The 16,822-nt window shown below is 49.3% G+C and overlaps 1 protein-coding gene across 4 annotated transcripts in view; it reads right to left on the reverse strand.

Moving 5' to 3' along the window:
• Positions 1-4,274: 4,274 nt before the first annotated feature.
• The window catches only part of LOC140402307 (SPARC-related modular calcium-binding protein 1-like), a 300,157-nt gene continuing 287,609 nt past the window's right edge, over positions 4,275-16,822 (reverse strand). For all 4 annotated transcript variants that reach the window (XM_072489986.1, XM_072489985.1, XM_072489987.1 and 1 more), the window contains exons 11-12: positions 16,520-16,616; positions 4,275-6,429 (exon numbers count right to left, since the gene is read on the reverse strand). In XM_072489986.1, coding sequence (XP_072346087.1) covers positions 6,165-6,429; positions 16,520-16,616 — 362 coding nt within the window. In that variant the 3' untranslated portion in view covers positions 4,275-6,164. The remainder of the gene's footprint in view (positions 6,430-16,519; positions 16,617-16,822) is intronic.

Genomic DNA, 16,822 nt, shown 5'->3' on the forward strand with positions numbered 1-16,822 from the left:
AGCTTACTGACACATCCACACAGCAGTCAAAGGGCACCCCAGGACTCTGGTATTCAGAGGACTGCTGCAGAACAGCTACCTGCTGAGTCTGAGCCACGTGATGAGCCTCTGCAATCAGCCGTTGTAAACATGCTGGAGATGCAAAGACAAGTTGGGAACATCAGGCAGAGTTGCAAGAGGCAGTCAACAAACTAGAGCGAAGGATGGAGGAATCTGTGCGTTGTTTAATGTTTTGGCTACAATATGCGAGCGCCTCGAGGTCTGCATGGGAACGGTAACCAGCAGGTTCTGCAATATTTGCACTCGGACCTGCATTCCATCGCTACAGGTGTTGGTGGGATCCATCAGCTGCTAGAGAACCTCAGCCCGGGTGCCCCTTCTCCTCAAGGAGCCAGACAGGGGCCCTCAGGAATCCAAAGGGAGGAGGACCAGCAGCTGGCGACCTCTGGGCCATCCGCTCAGGTGACTCTGAGCATGTCCAGCCGATCCCAAACCCCTCTGTCTTGTGATCCCTCATCTCCAGCTTCACAGGCCAAGGAGGAGCCCCACAGGGCAGCACGGTGGCACGGCAATTAGCACTGCTACCTCACAGCGCCAGGCTCCCAGGTTCAATTCCAGCCTTGGGTCTGTCTTTCTGGAGTCTGCACGTTCTCCCCGTGTGTGCGTGGGTTTCCTCCCACAGTCCAAAGATGTGCAGCTTAGATGGATTGGCCATGATAAATTGCCCCTTGGTGGCCAAGAGGAGAGTTGGGATTACTCGTTTATGGGGATAGGGTGGGAGCGTAGATCTAGGTAGGGTGCTCTTTGAGAGGGTCTGTGCAGACTTGATGGGCCGAATAGTCTCCTTCTGCACTGTAGTGATTCTATGCACCTACCTCACAGCAGGGTACCCAAAGTAGGAAGTCTTACAACACCAGGTTAAAGTCCAACACGTTTCTTTGGAGTCACTAGCTTTTAGAGCACAGATCCTTTCAGGAGCTGTGCTCTGAAATCTAGTGACTCTAAACAAACCTGTTGGACTTTAACCTGGTGTTGTAAGACTTCTTACTGTGCTCACCCCAGTCCAACACCGGCATCTCCACATCATGGCTACCCAAAGTAGGGCAGGGCCCTCCAAGCCTCGGTTCTCCAGGGGTTCCTGCAAAAGTCATCAAAGGCAAGGTGTAACATTCAGAGGCAACTTCCACCTCTGCAGTGGATATCAGGGATGCACCAAGAGTGGCTTCAGAAAGATTAAGAAACATTGACATCTTTTCTTGCTCAAGGGTGTTCGCCCACTGTTTATATCATGCACCTTTGTAAATGCATTTTATGTTCCTGATAATGGTCTCATCATTTGAATGTGTCATTCTTAGGCATCTATATGCCCTCTTATTGTGCAGTTGACCTAAGCTACCACTCCATAATCGCCTCCTTTTGTGAGCCTCACATTTGTGTGATGTCTCGCTGACTCATTTAAGTTATTTGCCCAAAAGGTAATGTCAGGGAGATGTGTCAAGCTCTTTATTAAAAGTGACTGAAAATTGCATTATGTACTTCTATTCCTTACAAGGCACTATGAAGGTATGCATGAAGCACTGTGAAGGTATGCATGCTCAGTTGCCTTGAACAGTCACCAGTAATATTGACTCAAATTACTGTGTTCATTATTAGTGCCAATGCACAAGACCTGGATTTGGATTTTGGATTTGATTTATTATCGTGTGTACTGAGGTACAGTGAAAAGTATTGTCGCATACAGTCCAGACAGATCATTCCATCCATGAAAAACATAGGACATATGATAAATACAGAATGTAGACACATAGACATCAGGTGAAGCTCACTCATGGAGTGTAGTACTATTCAGTAGAGAAGATGTGTGGAGAGATCAGTTCAGTCCATATGAGGGTCATTTAGGAGTCTGGTTACCGCGGGGAGAAGCTGTTTTTAAACCTTTTAGTGTGTGTTCTCAGACTTTTGTATCTCCTGCCCGATGGAAGAGGTTGGAAGACCTGGTGGGAGGAATCTTTGATTATGTTGCCCGCTTTCCCCAGGCAGCGGGAGGTGTAGATGGAGTCAATGGATGGGAGGCAGGTTCGTGTGATGGACTGGGCTGTGTTCACAACTCTCTGAAGTTTCTTGCGGTCCTGGGCCGAGCAGTTGCCATACCAGGCTGTGATGAAGCCTGATAGGATGTTTTCTATGGTGCATCTGTAAAAGTTGGTAAGAGTCAATGTGGACATGCCAAGTTTCCTTAGTTTCCTGAGGAAGTATAGGCGCTGTTGTGGGCTTTCATATCAAATTGATCTACCCCTACTCCTATTTCTTATGTTCTTATGACAATGTGAGAGAGTTGCAGATGTAGCATCGTCTTACCTAATCATCTTAGATCCTTTTTACCATGTTAAAGGCACCATACAAATGCAAGTATTTCTTTTGATCCTTTGAACATGACCACCTGGACACATGGGAATTCAATATTTTAGCAAACATGGTTAAGAACATGATAATGCAAATGGGAAAGGCAATTTGGTACCTCTGGCTCACTCCATTATTTAAGTACTTCTCCGATGCTTTATCCACCACTTCCATCTTCTTTCCCATTCCAACCCTTGACGATTTTGAGCTCCCTTTTCATTAGGAATCCGTTCCCATCTCCCCTTTAAGTTTCGGTGGACACTAGGTGGCAGCGTGTGTTGGCATCATCCCTGAAGTTCATCTCAGGTCATGGCTTTTTTATATTTATCATCATGATCAGCCGCGTAACATTGGCAGAAAATGAACAGACACAAGGGGCGAAATTCTCCGGAAACGGCGCGATGCCCGCCGACTGGCGCCCAAAACGGCGCAAATCAGACGGGCATCGCGCCGCCCCAAAGGTGCGGAATGCTCCGCATCTTTGGGGGCCGAGCCCCAACCTTGAGGGGCTAGGTCGGCGCCGGACGAATTTCCGCCCCGCCAGCTGGCGGAAACGGCCTTTGTTGCCCCGCCAGCTGGCGCGGAAATGACATCCCCGGGCGGCGCATGCGCAGGAGCGTCAGCGGCCGCTGACAGCTTCCCGCGCATGCGCAGTGGAGGGAGTCTCGTCTGCCTCCGCCATGGTGGAGACCGTGGCGGAGGCGGAAGGGAAAGAGTGCCCCCACGGCACTGGCCCGCCCGCGGATCTGTGGGCCCCGATCGCGGGCCAGGCCACCGTGGAGGCACCCCCCGGGGCCAGATCGCCCCGCGCCCCCCCCAGGACCCCGGAGCCCGCCCGCACCGCCTTGTCCCGCCAGTAAGGTAGGTAGTTTAATTTACGCCGGCGGGACAGGCATTTTAGCGGCGGGACTTCGGCCCATCCGGGCCGGATAATCGAGCGGGGGGGCCCGCCAACCGGCGCGGCGCGATTCCCGCCCCTGCCGAATCTCTGGTGCCGGAGACTTCGGCAACCAGCGTCCAGACCTGCGGGGGGTCGGAGAATCTCACCCAAGGGGTGGGACTCTCCGGTCGCCGACGCCAAAATCACGCTCGGCAATCGACCGGAGAATACCCGTTTCCGACCAAATCGGGGTCGGTGCCGCTTTCGCGATGCTCCACCCCCTCCAAAGCGTGTCCGCCGCGCACCGTATCGACGGCCTCAGGACATTGCCTGAGGCCCGGCCCCCAATGCTCCGCCCCCGACTGACCGAGTTCCCGAAGGCGTGGGTCTCTCATGGTCACACCCATCGGGAATTCGGCAGCTGCCGACTCACTCCAGCACCACCACAGTTAGGGGATGTTCTAATCTATCGGTTATGGTTCTGACTGAGAAGAAAAGGCTTGAATATCGACACCATTCCAAATACAGACAACAACCAGCAACGATTATGGTATTGTTAAGTCATCCAAAAGACTCAACATAGAGCATGGAAAATCTTTAGAATCATAGAATCTCTAGAAGGAGGCCATTCGGCCCATTGAGACTGCACCAACCCTTTGAAACAAAGAGGCCCATTCCCCCGTCCTATTCCCGTCACCCCACCTAACCTGTACATCCCTTGACACTAAGGGGCAATTTATCAATAGAGGGTTTCTTCTTCTGCCCAAAGCAAAATATTTGCGTCCGATTTGCAAGCTTTCCCCAGAAAGCTGACATTCAAGTGTGCCTTGGAGACCTTTCTGAAACCCACTGCTAAATCCTGATCCTTTGTAAAACATTTGTGCTACTTTGTGATGTTAAAAGTCTTATGTGAAGTCATGTTGCTATTTATCAATTTTTTCTTTTTAGGACTGTGGTTTTCTTTGAGGAGAAGAAAAGAAAAAGAACTCAAAGATGATTTAAAAAATGTAAGCTTTAATGCGCATGTATCCATTTTTTTACATTACACTGTCAAAATTTACCTCCTACCCCGAAAGAAACTGAACTAATTTTACATCCACTTAATCACTCATCACATTCTTACTCACTTCAAACACACAAGTTTTAAAAAATCATGTGGCACATTGATTTATGAGCTTACCGACATCTGTTACCCTACATGCAAAATGTTTAACTGCGAAAGTATGTGACCGAACAGGAACCCAGGTCAGCACAAAGCTTTGAAAGGCCGCTGGCCTCGGACCTTCAAGTTAGACCCTGATCTGCAGCCAATTCCTGTTGAGTGAAAACCCTGCGGGGGACAGGGCGATGAGAAATGTCAACACAGGTCAGTCCCTAGGTGCAAGCTTTCTGTTTGCAAACTGTTTACCTGAGGGAGCCAACCTGTGCCAAAACCAAATGCTCATCACATGTGCCCAAAAGCTGGAAAAGCAACCTTCTTCTTCCTCCTTAACTTCTTTGCTTGCCTTTCTCTTCCCTTTCCTTTGCAATTTGTTTTTTCTTTGAACAGCCTTTGAGCTGGGAGAGTTCCTATCAAGTCACTGTAATTCATTAAATGGGGGTACATTGGTGTGTTTCTGAGGGGTTGAGGTGCTACATAAGTGACAGTTATTTCATTCTCTTCCTAGGCAACAAGTAGGAGCATTAAAGAGCCAAGGAGATAGGGCTATCCAGCATTCATAGCGATAGTGAAAACCCTCGAGTGAAAGCATAGGCCCCAACAGAGGACTTTTGCAACCAGTATGGATGCTGGAATGGTTCTCCGTCCACACTCTTCCCTTACACCGGCACTCTCCAGTGATAGAGAAACACCAGGAATTACCAGCATGATGAAAAGACAGGTGGGAGAGATTCAAGATCATGATCTGGTAGTGCTGGCAGTGCCCTCTGTGTAATGACTTTGTGCAATCCTACTGGCTCCCAAATAATCTGTATGAATGTGAGGATGGAGGACATGTGCGTAGGCGTGTTTGAGTGTGTAGGTGTGTGTGAGTGTAGGTGTAAGGGTGTGGGGAAGTATGTATGGGTCTGTGTAAGGGATACTTTTTTGCCATTTGTTATGCATGCCATGTATGAGCCTGAAGGTACTATACCTGAAGGTACTATAGATTGGCTATGTAGCAGTAAATAGAACAAAAGGTCACAGATGTGGAACCTTGACCTTCCAAAGTTCCTTCCAAATGTACTTTTGCATAATTCTCATTTTATGCTGAAAAGTGACAGGACGAAACACAAATATTTGCAAACGAATTTTCTACTGATGTTAAACAGTGCTGTCCAGCGAAACTGTATAAGCAAATAAACTCTAAACACTGAAGCAATACAAAACAAGGACAATATACAACTTAACAGATGTTGCTTCAATCGTGCAAAATGGAGGTTAACAGCAGACAGCTAAGATTTACTAATAAAAAAGATCCATAACTTCCAGCAACAATGAAACAATCGGTCAAAACCTGACCTTCCCCTTGATAACCTTGATCTTCGTTTCACTGTTTTTGTGGAGCCTCCACAACATAGTGACAGCCAAGCCATCCTCATTGGAAAAGCATTGTGAGATGACCATCGGAACTTGGTACATGACAATCATATTGGCCCAATCAATGTACCAGACTATTTACAGTATAGATTCTTATTGCAGTTGAGAAACTTGGTAACAGGCAAGATTGGGAAAGTGGGTTGTAATATTTAAAAAGTAAAGTCAGGCTTCAATCCACTGATTTTAATAGTATAGACTTATGGATTACTAATCCAGTAACATAGCCTCTATACTATTGATATACTCATTCCCCCTATCCCAGCACTAACATCCTTCATCTTGATGAATCATGAAGATAGAGAGTCATTAAAGCATGGGCCTACTTCTGCTTTTGATGAACCCCAAGCATCCCTTCAGCTCATGCAGTGAAATGGACTTGCTGCCATTAAGGTCGCAGTATTCTATGAACCTTCTTGTGCATTTCTTTGGCTTGGCATTCTTCCTCAGGTAAACCTTGAAGGGCCTCAGCTCTTTCTCTGAGACCTCATTGTTGAAGTCCTTGTCCAATCTCCCAAAATACCAGCGAATGGCACGATCCTCCAATAGAAAGCTCGTCGATCCGTCAGAAACCCTACGGAGAAACAGGAAACACATGTACACTGGCATCCAAAGCAGCACATCCCAGTTTTGACTTCTACAGAGTAAGAAATCACTTCTTCAACAAGGATTGACCACAATCTGGGTCAAAATCACAAAATTCCCTACCCGATCTGGTAAATGAAGAAAGCTCATCACCACTTTCTCAACAACAACTAAGGATACGCAATAAATGCTGGCCTTGCCAATGGTAATTAAATAAAAACCTATTCTTAATCAATATGGGTCACATACCTAGATAGCCATTGTAATATCTCTCCTGTTTTACTCTTATCAACTTTGGCCACTCTTCCAAATTTCTAAACTTTAGAAAAAAATCACATAGAAAAGGCGAGCAAGGAATGTCATTGCGAATTGGACTCCATTGTAAATAAAAATCTGAAGAGATCAGCATGGCCGATGGAAGCCGAGAGACCCCGCTCCTGGGATCTACCTGGCTCGCAACACCTTGCGAGATCTAACACGATTCTCACAAGACGTTGCGATGTGAATCCCATCCATAGTGGCCGGGATCACTTCTTAGCAAATCTGCATATTAGAGTGAGACAGCTAGTCTTACTTTAGATCATAGAATATAGAACAGTACAGCACAGTACAGGCCCTTTGGCCCACGATGTTGTGCCCACCATTTATCCTAATCTAAGATCAACCTAACCTACACCCCTTCAATTTACTGTTGTCCATGTGCCTGTCCAAGAGTCGCTTAATTGTCCCTAATGACTCTGACTCCACCACCTCTGCAGGCAGTGCGTTCCACACACCCACCACTCTCTGTGTAAATAACCGACCTCTGACATCTCCCCTATACCTTCCTCCAATCACCTTAAAATTATGTCCCCTCGTGACAGCCATTTCCACCTTGGGGAAAAGTCTCTGGCTATCCACTCTATCCATGCCTCTCATCACCTTGTACACCTCTATCAAGTCACCTCTCTTCCTTCTTCGCTCCAGTGAGAAAAGCTCTAGCTCCCTCAACATTTCTTCATAAGACATGCCCTCCAGTCCAGGCAGCATCCTGGTAAATCTCCTCTGTACCCTCTCCAAAGCATCCACATCCTTCCTATAATGAGGCGACCAGAACTGGACACAATATTCCAAGTGTGGTCTAACCAGGGTTTTCTAAAGCTGCAGCAAAACCTCGCGGTTCTTAAACTCAATCCTCCTGTTAATGAAAGCCAACACACCATACACCTTCTTAACAACCCTATCAACCTGGGTGGCAACTTTGAGGGATCTATGTATGTGAACCCCAAGATCCCTCTGTTCCTCCAAACTTCCAAGAATCCTGTCTTTAACCCTGTATTCAGCTTCAAATTCGATCTTCCAAAATGAATCACTTCACATTTATCTAGGTTGAACTCCGTCTGCCACTTCTCATGCACTTTAATGTGCAGATTCTTGATTTCCCCAAGACATGGATTCAATCTCCCTCGCCTCGGAGACTTTGGCCGAGCCCTGTTCAGTACTAGTTCCACAAACAGGGACCAGACGGAACGGCACTCATGGGGGTCTCCCAGGGGATCAGAGGCCCCCAGGTGCATGCATTTTGGGCAGGGTGGCACCCGGGCACTGGTCGTGCCACTGGGCACCCTGCAACTACCAGCCAGGCACGCTGGCAGTGCCACCTGGGTGCCCCAGCCAGCCAGGGTGCCGTGTTGACACTGCTAAGGTGCCAAGTTGGCATTTTTTGCACGGGTGCGATTGGGCCAAAGGTTCCTGTGCGTTTGTTGGGGGGTGGCGGGGACCCTCCCATAGTGAGTTGGGGTTTGGGGCCTCGGAGATTGGGACGCCATTTAAAAATGGCATCCCGAACTCTCGCTACGCTGAGGATTTCCAGCAAGCGCAGCTCCTCGGTGTACTAAACGGGGTTAGGTGCAGCCTCAGCTGTGTGTTCCCTGTTCAGGCCTCTTATCAAATACGGGTCGCGTTTTATAGCCTTGAGTTTCTCGCTGCTGCAAGCACTAGGAAACACGTGGCTAAATGCGCTCGCTATGGGACTTTGTTCCCATTTAGTTAGATCGTGCCCTAAGGATGGGAATTTCCATCCATTCACGGCAGTGGCATTCTTCCGTCTGCTGCAGTGAATGGGAAATTTGGCTAAGTACCAAATTCTCAGCCTCCAAAGCAGGGGTAGTGGGATGCAGTCGCAATGGAGAATCCGAGTCTAAGTGCTCCTACCAGCAGAGACTCACTCGTGGGGCGGGATTCTCCGACCCCCCGCCGGCACCGGATATTCGGCGGGGGTGGGAATCGCGCTGCGCCGGTTGGCGGGCCCCCCCCCGGCGATTCTCCGGCCCGCGATGGGCCGAAGTCTCGCTGCTGGAATGCCTGTCTCGCTGGCGAGAATCAAACCACCTCTCTTACTGGCAGGACAAGGCGGCACGGGCGGGCTCCGGGGTCCTGGGGGGGGCACGGGGTGACCTGGCCCCGGGGGGTGCCCCCACGGTGGCCTGGCCCACGATCGGGACCCACCGATCCGCGGGCGGGCCTGTGCCGTGGGGGCACTCTTTTCCTTCCGCCTTTCCCATGGTCTCCAGTATGGCGGAGGCGGAAGAGACCCCCTCCACTGCGCATGCGCGGGGAAGCAGTGAGCGGTCGCTGACGCTCCCGCGCATGCGCCGCACGGCAAAGTCAGTTTCGCGCCAGCTGGCGGGGCACCAAATGCCTTTCCTGCCAGCTGGCGGGGCGGAAATCAGTCCGGCGCGGGCCTAGCCCCTCAAGGTGAGGGCTCGGCCCCATAAGATGCGGAGGATTGATTCCGCACCTTTGGGGCGGCGCGATGCCAGACTGATTTGCGCCGTTTTTGCCGCCGGTTGGCGGACATCGCGCCGATTGCGGAGAATCCCGCCCCTGATCTCCACTGATGCTGGGAGCAGTGCCCAGGTGCGATTCCCTCTCCTATACCATGTTATTTATGCATGGGTGACTGTGTGGAGTTTGCAGGTTCTACCCGTGTCTGTGTAGGTTTCCTCTGGGTGCTCCGGTTTGCTCCCACAGTCCAAAGATGTGCAGGTTAGGTGGATCAGCCGTGATAAATTGCCCCTTAGTGTCCAATGGTTAGGTGGAGTTACAGGGATAGGGCGGTGGAGTGGGCCAGAGCAGCGGGTCGGTGTGGACTCGATGGGCTGAAAGACCATAAAGACTTAGGAGCAGAATTAGGCCATTTGGCCCATCGAGTCTGCTCCGCCATTCAATCATGGCTGATATTTTTCTCATCCCCATTCACCTGCCTTCTCCCCACAACCCCTGAACTCCTTATTAATCAAGAACCTATTTATCTCTGTCTTAAAGCCACTCAGTGATTTGGCCTCCAGAGCCTCAAGACCTCCTTCTGCACTGTAGGGATTCTATTTTTCGTGCTGGTCTAATTAAACTAATTAATTAATTAGAGATGGCTGGTCAGGTGATGTGCTTGAGCTGCTTGATGTGCGAGCTGGCAGATCCCATTGCGAGCTGCAGCGACCACATCTGCAGTAAGTGTTGGCTGCTCGAAGAGCTCTGGCTCAGAGTTGATGAGCTGGAGTCTGAGCTTCAAACACTGAGGCACATCCGGGAGGGGGAGACTTACCTGGACACTGTGTTTCAGGAGGCAGTCACACCTGTCAGAGTAAGTAGTTTAAATCCTGCCAGTGGCCAGGGACAGCAGGGTGTGACTGCAAGTCAGGCAGGTAAAGGGAACCAGCAGTCAGGAACTCAGGAGCCTCAGCCCTTGACCCTGTCCAACAGGTATGAGGCACTTGCTCCCTGTGTGGATGGCGAACAGGGCTGCAGGAAGGATGAGTCAGCTGACCAAGGCACCATGGTTCAGCAGGCCATTCAAGGGGAGGGAGTAAATAGGCAAGTTGTAGTTGTAGGGGATTCTATTATCAGGGGGATAGATAGTATCCTTTGTGAGCAGGATAAAGAGTCCCACATGGTATGTTGCCTGCCCGGTGCTAGGGTGCGGGACATCTCTGACCGGCTTGAAAGGATACTGGAGAGGGAGGGGGAGGATCCAGTTGTTGTGATCCATGTCGGTACCAACAACATAGGCAAGTCTAGGAAAGAGGACCTGTTTAGAGATTATAAAGAGCTAGGATTGAAATTAAAAAACAGGTCCTCAAGGGTCATAATCTCCGGATTACTGCCCGAGCCACGTGCAAATTGGCATAGGGAGGCAAGAATAAGGGAAGTTAACACGTGGCTGAAAAAGTGGTGTGGGAAAGAGGGGATCCTTTTCATGGGACACTGGCATCAGTTTTGGGACAGGGGGGACCTATACCGTTGGGATGGTCTCCACCTGAACCGAGCTGGGACCAGTGTTCTGGCGAAAAGAGTAAATAGGGTGGTCAATAGGATTTTAAACTAGAGATTGGGGGGGGGGGGGGGGGGAAGGAAACGTCAGGGAACCAAGAGGTGAAGTAATGAGTGGGAAGCGTAGCTGCTTAGGAATACAAAAAAGCACGAAAAGACAGAACTCAGGAGAGGTTACGATAGTCCCCATCCCACAAAATATGACACAGTGTATGGAAAGGCTCAGTAAACCAAGGTCCACCACACCAAGAAAACAAAAAGGGACGGTCAATAGAGAATTAAAGGTGCTATATTTAAATGCGCGCAGTGTACGGAACAAGGTAGATGAGCTTGTGGCCCAGATTGTGACTGGCAGGTATGATGTGGTAGGCATCACAGAGACGTGGTTGAAGGGGGTTCAGGACTGGCATTTAAACATCCAGGGATTCACAACCTATCGAAAAGACAGAGAGGTGGGCAGAGGGGGCGGGGTTGCCTTGTTAATTAGGAATTAAATTAAATCAATAGCACTAAACGACATAGGGTCAGATGATGTGGAGTCTGTGTGGGTAGAGTTGAGGAACCACAAAGGCAAAAAAAACATAATGGGAGTTATGTACAGGCCTCCTAACAGTGGTCAGGACCGGGGGCACAAAATGCACCACAAAATAGAAAGTGCATGTCAGAAAGGCAAGGTCACAGTGATCATGGGGGACTTCAATATGCAGGTGGACTGGGTAAATAATGCTGCCAGTGGACCCAAGGAAAGGGAATTCATTGAATGTTTACAGGAGGGCTTTTTGGAACAGCTTGTGATGGAGCCCACGAGGAAACAGGCCATTCTGGACTTAATGTTATGTAATGAGCCAGACTTGATTAAAGATCTTAAAGTAAGGGAACACTTAGGAGGCAGTGATCATAATATGGTAGAATTCAATCTCCAATTTGAAAGAAAGAAGGTAGACTCAGATGTAAAGGTGTTACAGTTAAATAAAGGTAACTACAGGGGCATGAGGGAGGAACTGACGAAAATCGACTGGGAGCAGAGCCTAGTGGGAAAGACAGTAGAACAGCAATGGCAGAAGTTTCTGGGAGTAATTGAGGACACAGTACAGAGGTTCATCCCAAAGAAAAGAAAGGTTATAAGAGGGGGGATTAGGCAGCCATGGCTGACAAAGGAAGTTAGGGAATGCATCAAAGCAAAAGAGAAAGCCTACAATGTGGCAAAGAGTAGTGGGAAGTCAGAAGATTGGGAAGGCTACAAAAACAAACAGAGGATAACAAAGAGAGAAATAAGGAAAGAGAGGATCAAATATGAAGGTAGGCTAGCCAGTAACATTAGGAATGATAGGAAAAGTTTCTTTAAATACATTAAGAACAAACGGGAGGCAAAAGTAGACATTGGGCCGCTCCAAAATGACGCTGGTAATCTAGTGATGGGAGACAAGGAAATAGCTGAGGAACTAAATAAGTACTTTGCGTCAGTCTTCACAGTAGAAGACATGAGTAATATCCCAACAATTCAGGAGAGTCAGGGGACAGAGTTGAATATGGTAGCCATCACAAAGGAGAAAGTGCTAGAGAAACTAAGAGGTCTAATAATTGATAAATCACCGGGCCCAGATGGGCTACATCCTAGAGTTCTAAAGGAGATAGCTGAAGAAATAGTGGAGGCGTTAGTTATGATCTTTCAAAAGTCACTGGAGTCAGGGAAAGTCCCAGAGGATTGGAAAATCGCTGTTGTAACCCCCCTGTTCAAGAAGGGAACAAGGAAAAAGATGGAAAATTATAGGCCAATTAGCCTAACCTCGGTTGTTGGCAAGATTCTAGAATCCATTGTTAAGGATGAGATTTCTAAATTCTTGGAAGTGCAGGGTCGGATTAGGACAAGTCAGCATGGATTTGGTAAGGGGAGGTCGTGCCTGACAAACCTGTTAGAGTTCTTTGAAGAGATAACAAATAGGTTAGACCAAGGAGAGCCAATGGATGTTATCTATCTTGACTTCCAAAAGGCCTTTGATAAGGTGCCTCACGGGAGACTGCTGAGTAAAATAAGGGCCCATGGTATTCGAGGCAAGGTACTAACATGGATTGACGATTGGCTGTCAGGCAGAAGGCAGAGAGTTGGGATAAAATGTTCTTTTGCGGAATGGCAACCGGTGACGAATGGTGTCCCGCAGGGTTCAGTGTTGGGGCCACAGCTGTTCTCTTTATATATTAACGATCTAAATGACGGGACTGGGGGCATTCAGGCTAAGTTTGCCAATGATACAAAGATAGGTGGAGGGGCAGGTAGTATGGAGGAGGTGGGGAGGCTGCAGAAAGATTTAGACAGTTTAGGAGAGTGGTCCAAGAAATGGCTGATGAAATTCAACGTGGGCAAGTGCAAGGTCTTGCACTTTGGAAAAAAGAATAGAGGCATGGACTATTTTCTAAACGGTGACAAAATTCGTAATGCTGAAGTGCAAAGGGACTTGGGAGTCCTAGTCCAGGATTCTCTAAAGGTAAACTTGCAGGTTGAGTCCGTAATTAAGAAAGCAAATGCAATGTTGTCATTTATCTCAAGAGGCTTGGAATATAAAAGCAGGGATGTACTTCTGAAGCTTTATAAAGCATTAGTTAGGCCGCATTTAGAATACTGTGAGCAATGTTGGGCCCCACACCTCAGGAAGGACATACTGGCACTGGAGCGGGTCCAGCGGAGATTCACACGGATGATCCCAGGAATGGTATGCCTAACATACGATGAACGTCTGAGGATCCTGGGATTATATTCATTGGAATTTAGGAGGTTGAGGGGAGATCTAATAGAAACTTACAAGATAATGAATGGCTTCGATAGGGTGGACGTAGGGAAGTTGTTTCCATTAGCAGGGGAGACTAGGACCCGGGGGCACAGCCTTAGAATAAAAGGGAGTCACTTTAGAACAGAGATGAGGAGAAATTTCTTCAGCCAGAGAGTGGTGGGTCTGTGGAATTCATTGCCACAGAGGGCGGTGGAGGCCGGGACGTTGAGTGTCTTTCAGGCAGAAGTTGATAAATTCTTGATTTCTCGAGGAATTAAGGGCTATGGAGAGAGAGCGTGTAAATGGAGTTGAAATCAGCCATGATTGAATGGTGGAGTGGACTCGATGGGCCGAATGGCCTTACTTCCGCTCCTATGTCTTATGGTCTTATTCTAAGTGAATCATCGATTTGCATTCTATCCTCCCGCCGGCGCAGGGCATGTAGCTCCCTGCCGCCGCCAGCAGGAGACCGGAGCATTGGAACGGGATTGGCGTCCGGAGAATGGAGAATCCACCCCAAGATATCAAAAGCATGATAACATATAGTAGCAACTAAGTTTCACATTAAAGTATTGTGTTGGAACGACTGCACAGGACATGATGCCAGATATGACCCCTGCCATTTGTCCTACGTAATGAAACAGTTAAGATGACATGTGTGCTATCTCCTGAAGGAGTCCTCGAGTATAATTAATACCTATATAGTCTTGCTTAAAAGAGATTCTGTTTTATTGTCTCATTGACTTGATGTTGTGAAGTGTATTATAGAGATGTGTTCAGTGTCTCCTACTCCTTCAACTTATATTAGAGATAGAACATAGAACATACAGTGCAGAAGGAGGCCATTCGGCCCATTGAGTCTGCACCCACCCACTTGAGCCCTCACTTCCACTCTATCCCCGTAACCAAATAACCCCACCTAACCTTTTTGGTCACCAAGGGCAATTTATCATGGCCAATCCACCTAACCTGCCCGTCTTTGGACTGTGGGAGGAAACCGGAGAACCCGGAGGAAACCCACGCACACACGGGGAGAACGTGCAGACTCCGCACAGACAGTGACCCAGCGGGGAATCGAACCTGGGACCCTGGCGCTGTGAAGCCACAGTTCTAGCCACTTGTGCCACCGTGCTGCTTAAGGAGGTATGACAATATCTCATAACATCGCCAGATAAGGGCAGTAAGGACATATGAATTAGGAGCAGAAGAGGCCATTTGGGCCATTCGATACTCACTATTCAATAAGATCATGGCTGCTCTGTTTGTGGCCTTAATGAAGCCCCAACACATGTATTGTCCTCTTTGACCAGGAGCCTTTCTCACCCCATGCAACCAGTTACAAACCCCCAGCATCTCACCATGTCCTTTCTGTGTCCCCAAGGACAAAGCGGCCCATAATCGGCAGGAGATGGGAGGTGGCACCCCAGATATTCAGGTCCACACGCCCTGTGAGGAAAGTGCTCTGCAACTTGTGGGGCAGGCCGAGGAGGGGGCAGTGGCTGCACGAGCCAAAGAAGTGAGAGTCCAATGCAATGCAGATGTCCCTCTGGCAAGTGAGTCACCCCTCACCCGCAGATCAGTCCTTCTCAAGATCTCACCCCATGTCTTTTGACTTGCAGGATCACCATCAGACGAGGCCAGATCATCTGGGGTCACTGCCCCTCATCCAGACCCTCAGAACACCCCGGTGTACGACTCTGGGGAAGACACCATCGACTCGCCACTGCTTTCACCTGCACCACCCACCATCGCAGAGACTATCACCTCAGTGAATAATGTTGCTGAGTCACCTTCTGGTGAGCGCCACACACACACACACATGCTGCAGCACATCAGGCGGAGGCAGGGACTCCCGAGGTAGCGGAGGGTTGCTCGACCCCAGCGAATAGCTGCCACTCCATCACTCAGACAGGTGTGGCGCTTCTGGAAAAGATGATCCATCGCTGGTGCAGATGCAGAAGCAGGGCCAGAATCTACAGGAGGGGGTGTCAGCAACTTTCCAGCACCTGCAAGTGCAGCTGGAGGAGCTGGCGTCCGCGGTGGAAGGGCGAGACGTCAGAGCCATGTGTCAGGATGTCCAAGGCTTGGGTCGCACTGCCTTGGGTTCTGGCAGTGGGCATCGAGGCCAGAGCTCAGATGAGGCTGGGCCTCCAGGTCTGGCAGCACCAAGTGACGGTAGCACCTCCAGAGGTCAGCCCCGCCTCACCTCCGTCCCATGGAGTAGCCCTGGGGGCCAACGAACACCCCGAGGGAAGAGGAAGTGATGGGTCCATGCTTTTGGAGGCACCGGAACACCTCAACCCTTCTAAACCGCCCTACCTTACACTGGGCACTGCATGGGCAGCAGGCACCACCGGCTGACAAGTCGCCGCCTGTGATACCCGAAAGTCGGCTGGGCCTATCCGGGACCAGGCGCACCAGAAGGCGCCTGCCAAGGGGATCACAGGGCAGCGGGCAAGACAGTGTTAGCGATAGGCTCTTTGTCCTGTGACTCAAATGTGGTCTACTGTGGGTCTCCTCACTGGGTGGGCCTTGTAGCCGCCAGGAGGGTGGCAACTGGCTGTGTAGTGGAGACATTGTGCAAACATTTGTCTTCATACCAAGAACTTGGTGTGCGGGAAGGTTCTCCAAATGGGGACGAGCGAAGGATCTCAACGTTTGCTGGGAGCTTAGCTGCAGTGTTCTGTGGAGCTTCGGCCTTACACACAGGTTGTGACAGGGAACTGGTCAGGTTTCCTGGCCGGGGGCGGGATGGATGGGATCAGGGCTGTGGTGGACAGACAGGGTTTGGAGACAGCTCCTTATCCTCAGGAATGGGCTAGCTGATAGTGTCACTGGTGAGGTTTTACTCTCATTTGTCAAAGTAAAATTCAGTTGCAGTTGATTTTAACATTTAATCAACAACACACAAGAAAGTGTGTAACCCAAGTTACTGTGTAAGATATTGGGATTTCATGGCAGCTACATGCCTTTCCCTCTTAATGTCTTAAAACATTTGGACTATACCTTCTCCATGTTAGATGGTAACCAGATTGGTCCATGTCCATGATGAGGGACTTCAACAATCCTGTCACAAACTCAGTCTTCTTTCCACCAGGACAACCTGAAACATAATAAAGATTAGCAACTCACAAAACATGCATTAGGACTCTGCTACTAGTAGGCAAATGCAGTCGGCATTTTAAACAAAGTGAGATCCCACAACCAGCAAATCATATGGAGACCTAGGGCGAGATTCTCCGACCCCTCCCCGGATAATCGGCGGGGGCGGGAATCGCGCCACGCCGGTTGGCGGGCCCCCCACCGCGA

The sequence above is a fragment of the Scyliorhinus torazame genome, chromosome 25, assembly GCF_047496885.1.
Source record: "Scyliorhinus torazame isolate Kashiwa2021f chromosome 25, sScyTor2.1, whole genome shotgun sequence".
In the NCBI taxonomy this organism is placed as follows: domain Eukaryota; kingdom Metazoa; phylum Chordata; class Chondrichthyes; order Carcharhiniformes; family Scyliorhinidae; genus Scyliorhinus; species Scyliorhinus torazame.